This window comes from Alosa alosa, chromosome 13 (genome assembly GCF_017589495.1).
Source record: "Alosa alosa isolate M-15738 ecotype Scorff River chromosome 13, AALO_Geno_1.1, whole genome shotgun sequence".
NCBI classification, from domain to species: Eukaryota; Metazoa; Chordata; class Actinopteri; order Clupeiformes; family Clupeidae; genus Alosa; species Alosa alosa.
The window spans coordinates 23,402,627-23,413,944 of record NC_063201.1 but is presented as its reverse complement, the minus strand read 5'-3'; the positions used below and the strand labels follow the sequence as shown (position 1 = coordinate 23,413,944).

The following is an 11,318-nucleotide window of genomic DNA, read 5'->3' as shown; positions in this document are numbered from 1 at the left end:
TGGAGAAAGGAGAATCTGTCACACCCACAAACCCAGCGACCTCCATTACACTGGACACGGACAGGACACACAGCCTGTGTGAATGAGTGTATAGTTCACACACACACACACACACTCACACACACACACACACACACATATATACACTTGCACAGAAACGCATGAACACACACAAATACGCACATACACACACACACACACACCTAGGGATCTCTCCTCGATCACACACACACACACACATCTAGGGATCTCTTTTCGCTCGCCAGACTGCTGCAGTCCTTCTGTCTCAGCTGCACAGCTAACACACACGGCTATCACACACTCTGCTCCTCTTAACCTTCACTGCTAGCAAAAACGCACGCACACACACACACACACACACACACACACCACACATGCAAGCACACACACACTTCCTCTCAACAGCAGCAGTTTATGTATGTCTTTAGTCTGAGTGTATGTGCTGAGCTACTGCAGACGGTGCCTCTGTGAAGAGGGCAAGAGAGAGGACACACACACACACACACACACACACACACACACACTCACACACACACACAATGATGGTCTGTAACTGACACACTTGCATAACACATCAGGCATTAAAAGTAGCCTAATGCAAAATACCGTGTTCCCTGCAAAATCGGCACTTCGCGATGTTGAAATCGCCGGCTGACAGCCTAGAGTTTCTGCAGTACAGGAGGCGGGGCGTCCGCCTACCTGATTGGACCAGTTAACAAGTGCACCGCAATGATTCGCCAGATAGCACGTCAGTCAACAAACACTGTGTAATCCCATTGGCTACTGTATCGGGCCGTGGGCTGCCGTGTCCCTTTATGAGGTTAGTGAGACACAGCCGGTGCATCACAGACACGAACCGGCGCTTCTTCCCAGGGCGGAGTTGTGCGAAGTGAAGAGGGGAGTGCTGAGGCAGTGTACAGTGCGGCGGAGGGACACCGAGAGCCTCTAAAGCAGGGCAGTGCGGCTCTTAGTTTTGCCGGCTTTTGCGCAGCTGACTCAGAGGAGACCTGCATCCGAGAGATGCGCTGCCCGTCTCTCTCATTTACTTTCAATGTCCTTTATTTTTGACAAAAGCAAACACAACCCTTTGGAGCTTTTCAAAGACTAGCTTTGTTTTTGTAATTGTAACACTTTATTTTGTATCATTATTGCGATACTGGCGAGCAGTTGATTCGCCATCCCAGCTAAGCAGCGTCTGCCGCTCTGCAGTATTGCTGGAAAATCGGTTCATTTTTTAACTCCCGTCTCACCTAAGCTCGTGAGATTCCTTCCCGCATCACCTCACCTGAACAGGACGTGCTGACTGCGCAACCATGGGGGTAAGACTCGAGCGCAACTTTTTACTGCATTCTAACGGGACGAGGTGGGGGTGCTTGTGTGTAAATGTAATGTTTTAGCCGTTGTGTTGGTGTATGTGATATGGCAAATTGTTTATATGTGAGAGTATGTTCTCCGCGAGGAGATGTCCGCGAGTGTCAAAGTGACATTGACTCTTATGCTAGTTCGGTTTTTAGCTCGCGCTGTTAGACTGCGACAAAAGTGATGACGAGGGGAACCGTCTTTAGACGAGCACTCCTGTGAATGATCCGCACTTCACTGACTTAGACAAACACATACAACAAAAAACACATTCACAACGTCATCTATTTCTTCATGATGTATTTTACATTCTCGGGGAAACTCCAAATCAGATTCGCCAGTGTGAAGGGCATTCCGGGCAGAATCTGCGGTGAACATTAATTGTTGGAAACGGTCGGCGAGCGCCGGTGAATAGACAGATGAGAAGCTAACGCAGCGCTAATTGCCAAAATCCTCTTATCCCCGAGGATTTCTACTAGTGTCGCTGCGCAAGAGTGCCCGCGTCAAGCGTAGCGCGTGAGCCCATGCGTCTGGTCAGTGCGGCAAGTTAGTCGTCCTTTTAATTGGTGAAGCGGTCTCAGTGAAGTTGTCGCAATCAGTTTGTGTGCCAAGACTGTTTGTGCTCTTCAACGCACCTTGTCATTGAGCCCATTCAGAGCGCGGACATGAAAGCGCGCCTTTATACACGTATGGAGTGCGGGCGGAAACTGCGCATGATTGCGCGAGGCTGCCTCCTGCTTTGCCTCAGAAGCGCCGGTCGCTCCACTCAGGTAAACTGCGCGTCATAATGCGGTTAGCGGGAGTAAGCGCGCCAGCTGCCCGCGAGCTTCCCGGCAGTGACATAACCCGCGCGGCTTAATCGCCCGCAGCGAATCCTAACACGCCAGATTAAAAAAACAAGACCCCTGCGTGCGGATAATGAAGTTTGTGATTGAGTTCCTGATAAAGCGAGTGCACGCTCGGTCACTGCGACAGAGGGACGGTGGCAGGCTGATGACACAAGCTGTTTCACGGACAAAACTCGTCGTCGTGTGCGTAACACACACACACACACACACACACACACACAGAGCTGGATGGAATGACATGATGTGAGGAGACACACTGACGACTGACAGCGACGACACATCTGCCCTGTGGAATGGCGCATCTCCGAGGCGACCCACACACACACCGCGAAAACGGACGACACAGCGAATTGGTCCGCATTGCTGCTCACGTGTCCTGGTGAATGAGTGCATATAGGTGTGAAGCGCCCGTTCCGGTGCTGTCAGAACTGAGTGCCGGTGTCTTTCCGGTTCCCTTGCCCATGAAATAGCGGGATTGTAACGGAGAGAGAGATTAAGCAGCGCGCGGCCACTGCGCCAACTGCCCTTCCCTGAGCGCGCCAGTAGAGAGATAAAGTGATTACGCACACAGATATTTCCCCCTCGCACCAGTCTCAGTGCGTGCTTGCGTGTTTAGTAGTGTCTGCGCAGAGGACTGTCCAACACACACACACACACACAAACACACACACAGTATTCGCACAATGGAATGTAGCCCTGTCATACATGTAATAAATGAACCGTAAATAAGGTCGATCAGGGGTCCGGGGGTCCTTCATGATTTCCTTACTGCGTCAAAGACGGGGCGGGGTCAAGCGAGTGGAAATTCCCGCTAGCGGACTGCTATACAGCTCGAGATGCTAAATTAGATGCTCTCTGTTCCGCCCTTTGCACGAGACATCACCAATGCTGAAAGGCAGCGAGGGCCACGTGATTGCAGATGAGGCTGCGTCTAGAGCATGCTGGGAAATGTAATCTGAAGCAGCAGGGCCTGATCTGCCTAAAGACGGGGCTCTGAGGCATAGATGGGGTTTGAGAAGGATCAGCCAATTACAATCAAGAGCAGGGAGAGGAATGGATTTTGGTTGAATGTGGAGAAGGTATTAGGTGTATGTATGTGTGTGTATAGGTGGGTTAGTGATGGCAGGTGTGTGTCAGCATGTGTGTAATTGCAGAAATGGTCTGCAGGTGTGTGTGTGTGTGTGTGTGTGTGTGTGTGTGACTGCAGAAATGGTCTGCATGTGTGTGTGTGTGACTGCAGAAAGGGTCTAATGGTCTGCAGGTGTGTGTGTCCAGGATGCTGCAGAGAGTGGGAGGAGCCTAAGGCTGCAGTGAGCTGGCTAAGAGGAAGGAGGAGGGGCCTGCACTGCGGGACAGTAGAGGAGGAGTGTGTGTGTGTGTGTGTGAGAGAGAGAGAGAGAGAATGAGTTTGGGAAGGGCGGGCGGGCAGGCAGGGGAGGGGGGTAGATCATATTACTTGATAGCTATTCAAGCTCATATTTCCCCCATGGATCAGGAGGATGTCTGGTCAGGTTGATGATGTCTCTGTGTGTGTGATATAGACAGGGTGTGTGTGGGGGGTCTAAGTGTGTGTGTGTGTGTGTGTGTGTTTGCAATCCTGCTGATGAGTGTGTGTGTTGAGAGAGAAGTACCTTGAGTCAGGGCCGGGGGGAGTTGAGCCACAGACCAATGAGAGCACACACAGACGCACGCACGCACGCACGCACGCACGCGCGCGCACACACACACACACACACACACACACACACACACACACACACACACACACACACACACACACACACACACACACACACACAAGCATTCACTTTTACTGAGTGCCTCACCCCAAGCATTCACCTTCACTGAGTGCCTCACCCCTGCATGTGTGTGTGTGTGTGTGTGTGTGTGTGTGTGTGAGTGAGTGAGTGACCCTCTGTCAATGAACCGACCCATCCATCTCCAGTGACCTTCTGCTCAATTTGAATGTGTGTGTGTGTGTGTGTGTGTGTGTGTGTGTGAGAGAGAGAGAGATGGTAATCAGCTCGAATGCCTCCTGTAGGTATGACCACACACACACACAAACACACACACACACAAGAGTATTGGATACTTTCAAGGTCAGAGCAGGCTCTCCTATCATCATGGCGACACAAGCTCTACCCGATGCTGCAGAATCGCTAAGCAGATGGGTCAGGTTCCTCCACACCAGAACATACATCACTTATTCATACAGTTAACCAGATACACACACACACATCAATTATTCATACTAGTTAACTAGATAGGCTTACATTCACACAAACACACACTTATTCATTCAGTAGCCTAAACTTGAGAAGGACAGAGAGAGACAATGAGGTTTAAGACTCATGTAACTCCTATCCAAACATGTGTGTGAGCTAACCTAGCTCATTTATGAAACTCCTATTCAAACCTGTATGTTAGCGTTAGTTTAGCTAGCTCCCTGTAGCTCATTCATATATGAAACTCTTATTCAAACCTGTATGTTAGCATTAGCATTAGCTTAGCTAGCTCCCTGTAGCTCACTGATGAAATTCCTATTCAAACTTGTATGTTGGCGTTAGCTAACCTAGCTCCCTGTAGCTCACTGAGTATGAAACTCCTATTTAAACCTGTATGTTAGCGTTAGCTAACCAGCTCCCTGTAGGTCGCCTGTGTGATGGAGAGCTGCTAGGAAAGGACCCAGTGGGGAAGGTGACCTTGAACCCCTGCAGTTCTCTAATAGACATACAGCTCCAACTAAGAGTAAACATACATACACACACACACACATGCACGACGCACACACACACACACACACACACACACACACACACATCAACAAGCAGAATCCCCAGGTTGATGTCAGCCATGAGTCTGAAGTCCCTCTTGAAGCTGGTCAGATGGAGGGGGTAATTCTGGAACAGGGAATTGAGCTAGGGGTATTTGACTCTCAGGGTGGGGGTGATTATGATTCAGATCCAGGGGGCAGATGAAGAGCTAGCTCCTGTAGCTCACTGAGTATGAAACTCCTATTCAAACCTGTATGTTAGCGTTAGTTTAGCTAGCTCCTGTAGCTCACTGAGTATGAAACTCCTATTCAAACCTGTATGTTAGCGTTAGTTTAGCTAGCTCCTGTAGCTCACTGAGTATGAAACTCCTATTCAAACCTGTATGTTAGCATTAGCATTAGCTTAGCTAGCTCCTGTAGCTCATTCATATATGAAACTCTTATTCAAACCTGTATGTTAGCGTTAGTTTAGCTAGCTCCTGTAGCTCACTGAGTATGAAACTCCTATTCAAACCTGTATGTTAGCGTTAGTTTAGCTAGCTCCTGTAGCTCACTGAGTATGAAACTCCTATTCAAACCTGTATGTTAGCGTTAGTTTAGCTAGCTCCTGTAGCTCACTGAGTATGAAACTCCTATTTAAACCTGTATGTTAGCGTTAGTTTAGCTAGCTCCTGTAGCTCACTGAGTATGAAACTCCTATTCAAACCTGTATGTTAGCGTTAGTTTAGCTAGCTCCTGTAGCTCACTGAGTATGAAACTCCTATTCAAACCTGTATGTTAGCATTAGCATTAGCTTAGCTAGCTCCCTGTAGCTCACTGAGTATGAAACTCCTATTCAAACCTGTATGTTAGCATTAGCATTAGCTTAGCTAGCTCCTGTAGCTCACTGAGTATGAAACTCCTATTCAAACCTGTATGTTAGCATTAGCATTAGCTTAGCTAATGTAACTCCTATCCAAACATGTATTAACCCTAGCTCATTTATGAAACTCCTATTCAAACCTGTATGTTAGCGTTAGTTTAGCTAGCTCCCTGTAGCTCATTCATATATGAAACTCTTATTCAAACCTGTATGTTAGCATTAGCATTAGCTTAGCTAGCTCCCTGTAGCTCACTGATGAAATTCCTATTCAAACTTGTATGTTGGCGTTAGCTAACCTAGCTCCCTGTAGCTCACTGAGTATGAAACTCCTATTTAAACCTGTATGTTAGCGTTAGCTAACCAGCTCCCTGTAGGTCGCCTGTGTGATGGAGAGCTGCTAGGAAAGGACCCAGTGGGGAAGGTGACCTTGAACCCCTGCAGTTCTCTAATAGACATACAGCTCCAACTAAGAGTAAACATACATACACACACACACACATGCACGCACGCACGCACACACACACACACACACACACACACACATCAGCAGAATCCCCAGGTTGATGGTCAGCCATGAGTCTGAAGTCCTCTGAAGCTGGTCAGATGGAGGGGGGTAATTCTGGAACAGGGAATTGAGCGAGGGGGTATTTGCCCCCAGGGGGTGGGGGTGATTATGATTCAGATCCACTACAGGGGCAGATGAAGCGCTACTAGACAGACAATAAGCCCGCCATGCACCACAACATGCTCTCAAACACTGTTGTGTGTGTGTGTGTGTGGTGTGTGTGTGTGTGTGTGTGTGTGTGTGTGTACTAACTGGGGAAGAGTGGGAGTCCTGCAGGCTAATCCAGCGCAGCACTAATCTGATTATTTAATCTGTGCTGGCTTTAGATCCGCTCCATACTGCAGAGGGCAAGGTCACACACACATGCCCATAGAGATGCAGTATACACTCACTAATACACACACACACACACACACAAACACGCTCACACACACACTCACACACATGCCCATAGAGATGCAGTATATACACTCACTAATACACACACACACACACGCTCACACACATGCCCATAGAGATGCAGTATACACTCACTAACACACACACACACACACACACACACACACACACACGCTCACACACATGCCCATAGGGTACAGTAAACATTCACTAATATATACACACACAAACACAGTCATGTACACACATTGGATCATAATTTCCGGCACCCCAACTCTCCAAGTCCTTATCATGAGATTGTTTAATCATGTCTGGCACCCCAAGTCGTTATCAGGAGATTGATTCATCATGTCTGGGACATGCTCTGCAGTCAGAGTGAAATGACTGAGAGAAGCGTGGTTTCTGTGGTTTCCCCCCACCACCCCATGATTGGACCTGCTGTAGACTGACCCAGTCCAGCTGGAGCTAAAGGCAGGAGTATGACTCAGCATCTTCTGTATACAGGACAAAGCAAGAAAAGCACAGCACTGCTTGCTGGTGCACTTCAGCTCTGATGGGGCCTCAGTTTTCTTCATGTTCACACTATACCTTCTCTGCGGGTCTCAGACCTGCTTTGAATTATGGGCTATGCAGTTGCTTCTGGGTTAGTTATTTATTTTCCTCATCATTCATTATCAGGTTGAAATGATTATCAAAACCCATAATTGGTATATTATATTATATTTTCAGAATGAATTCCGATTTAAAGTTATTGCAAAGATTCTTTTGAACTGTCAGTCATTCAGTGGTAACCCTCCCCCACCTAGTAACTTTTGCTATGTCCAACTTTTGCTCAATTTAACGTTACAGATGTCTGTAGGCCTCTCATGAGCCTAATGATTCAAAGCGAGCCGCTCCGAGACTAACTCTCGAGGTGGTCTCAGTTCGGTTTGCGTTAGAGGGGTCTGAGTTTGTTTGGCGTGTTCACATATGCACAAAAATGATGAGTCATCGATCTGAGTTCATTTAAAAGGCTGAAAGGGACCAAGTATACTGGGCAGGAGTATGACTCAGCAGCTTTAGTATACATGACAGGAGTATGACTCAGCAGCTTTAGTATACAGAGCAGGAGTATGACTCAGCAGCTTTAGTATACATGACAGGAGTATGCCTCATTATCTTTAGTATACAGGGCAGGAGTATGACTCAGCAGCTTTAGTATACAGGGCAGGAGTATGCCTCATTATCTGTTGTCAGTAGAAGACTGGAATCAAATCCTTGCGCACGTTTTGTATGAGACTGTCCTGTATGTTTCACACAGACACACAGACACACGCACATAAATTATATGACATGGCCTTGCCGAGGGTTAGTAGGGGTCAGAACACAGCCAGTGAAACATGCAAACATCGCTCAAGGCCCACATCTCTCAAACTCATAGCAAATCATATCTGCAGCAGGCATATCTCTGTCTCCCTCCTGTCTCTCTCTCTCTCTCCCTCCCCCCCCTCTCTCTCTCTCTCTCCCCCTCTCTCCATCTCTCTGCCTCTGTCTTTCTGCTGCAGTATGTGTGGTATCTGCAGTCAGCCGTGTGTGTGTGTGTGTGTGTGTGTGGACTCTGCAGTCAGCCTGTGGTAAACTCTAGCATGACTCATAATGTCTAAACTCATGTAGAATGCACAAGTCCCCAGGTTCAGGCCCATGAGCACACACACACACACACACACGTTAAATTCACAGTACGTTGGTTCATAAGATAAAATCTCACTACGCTAGTTCATCAGTGTCTTTGGTTTATTGATATTCCGAGGTTATTACAGCAGTTTGACTACAGTCAGAATAACATATGGTTGTCATACTTATATAATACTTTAACTTTTCACACATAACGCACACACACACACACACACAAAAGTTTCGCGTCCATACATTCGCCCAAACGTTAACGCAAAAACCAAGTGGAAATACTGTATGCCTGCCTTATATTATTCAATTCAGATTAAAACAGATTCACCTGATGTACTTTTTATGTCAATATGACCTCCCTTACTGAAGCGCGTTACCAAGATGGCCACCGAGTCAGAGGACTTACCTATAAGGACTTTGGTTTCACACAAACTCACAAAGAAGAGACAACAGCGCCATCTACAGCATGCTCAAGACAACAGCGCCATCTATAGCATGCTATAGAACAGCGCCATCTACAGCATGCTCAAGACAACAGCGCCATCTATAGCATGCTCAAGACAACAGCGCCATCTATAGCATGCTCAAGACAACAGCACCATCTATAGCATGCTTAAGAGGCTGAGCAAGAAGAGACAACAGCACCATTTATAGCATGCTTAAAGGGATATTCCACCATTTAGGGAATTACACTAATTTTCCACCTCCCCTTGAGTTCTCTGAGTCTGGCAATACCACTTTAGCCCCAGCCTAGCATAGATCATTGAATCAGATTAGACCATTAGCATCTCGCTTGCTAGCATCACGTTTAAAAGTGACTAAGATTTCTGGTAATTTCCCTATTTAAAACTTGTCTCCTCTCAAGTTAGAAAGTGTAATAAGACCAACGGAAAGTGAAACGTGGTGATTTGACATGGAACTATATTTCGCACATCTGACACACATCTTGGTCCTCAGGAACTCCAGTAATCCGTAAGGCTGTAAACATGGGCAGTCAATGTGCAACAAAACCAACAAAACGGTTTTATTCCAGGCCTGTATTTTCGTACTGTTGTTAAAACAGACGACCACACAACACGCTCTTCCCGGCGTCACTGAACAGCATACGTACTAAAAAAGATAAAGAAAAAGAAGAACATTTCGCATCTACAGCTAACGTCTGCTACAGCCACCTACGGGACCAACACGCTACTTCTGCTACTTCCTTCCGTGTTTTGCCGGATTTGTGTATAGCATGCTCAAGACAACATCACCATCTACAGCATGCTCTAGAGACAACAGCGCCATCTACAGCATGCTCTAGAGACAACTACAGCATGATCTAGAGACAACAGCGCCATCTACAGCATGATCTAGAGACAACAGCGCCATCTACAGCATGCTCTAGAGACAACAGCGCCATCTACAGCATGATCTAGAGACAACAGCGCCATCTACAGCATGTTCTAGAGTCTGAGCAAGTTGTCAAACTGGCAATAGTCCTATGGAATATTCAATTTCAATTCAACTTTAAAACTAATTATGTAAAAACAGTTTGTGATAGCTATATATGCAAAATTTATTTGGTATTTGGCATAATTTGGCATAATGATTTGGTATTTGGCATAGGGGCAGCTGTGGCCTACTGGTTAGCGCTTCGGACTTGTAACTGGAGGGTTGCCGGTACGAACCCCGACCAGTAGGAACGGCTGAAGTGCCCTTGAGCAAGGCACCTAACCCCTCACTGCTCCCCGAGCGCCGCTGTAGCAGGCAGCTCACTGCGTCGGAATTAGTGCGTGCTTCACCTCACTGTGTGTTCACTGTGTGCTGAGTGTGTTTCACTAATTCACGGATTGGGATAAATGCAGAGACCAAATTTCCCTCACGGGATCAAAAGAGTATATATATACTTATACTTACTTAATGTCTTGCACATTAATGCACAGGGGAACTAACATGAGTTCGCCATGCTGGAGACATTAGCATTTACCTAAAATTTTGTTATTTTGGATTTCCGGCCCTTAACCAGACATGAGTTGTCAGTCAGGTAACCCTACACCTGGACACATGTGAGAACATACTTGACATGAGACAGACAGGAGATCAGGACTTAGACCCCCCACACACACACCCTGTCTCTATCTCACCCCCACACACACACACACAGGAGGTAATCTTACTTTGGGAGGGGTTATCTCCACTGGCCGTGTGTGTTTAGTGTCCAGTGTCTGCACAAGTGGAACCACCTGGGCTGTGTGTGTGTGTGTGTGTGTGTGTGTGTGCGTGTGTGTGGGGTCTCTCTCTCACATGCACTCACACAGACACACACACACACCTACCCACACACACACACACCCACACAGTCTCTCTCACATGCACTCAAACAGATACACACACACACACACGCTCTGTGACTTTCACACATATTCACACGTGGACAGGGAGTCAATATCTAATTAATAGAGTGGGATAAGGACACACACACACATGTCTCTCTCCCTCTCTGTCCATCGGTGTCTTTCTGTCTGTCTGCCTGCTGATTATGTTCTAATGTCTGTATCACCTAGCACCTGTGTGTGTATGTGTGTGTGTGTGTGTGTGTGTGTGTGTGTTTGAGAGAGTAAGTTCTGTTTTAGTCGTTTTCTACTGACTTTCTCTGTGCGTGTGTAATGTATGTGTGTGTGTGTGCGCGTGTGTTTGTGTGTGTGTGTGTGTGTGTGTGTTTGAGAGAGTAAGTTCTGTTTTAGTTGTTTTCTACTGACTTTCTCTGTGCGTGTGTAATGTATGTGTGCGTGTGTGCGCGTGTGTGTGTTTTGTGTGTGTGTGTGTGTGTGTGTGTGTGTGTGC

The 11,318-nt window shown here is 47.0% G+C and overlaps 1 protein-coding gene across 1 annotated transcript in view; it reads left to right on the top strand.

The window, feature by feature from the left end:
• The first annotated feature begins 876 nt into the window (after positions 1-876).
• atp1a3b (ATPase Na+/K+ transporting subunit alpha 3b) overlaps positions 877-11,318 on the top strand; it is a 21,714-nt gene continuing 11,272 nt past the window's right edge. Inside the window, 1 exon segment of the mRNA XM_048260793.1 lies at positions 877-1,340. Within this exon segment, the coding sequence (XP_048116750.1) occupies positions 1,335-1,340 (6 nt within the window). The 5' untranslated portion in view covers positions 877-1,334.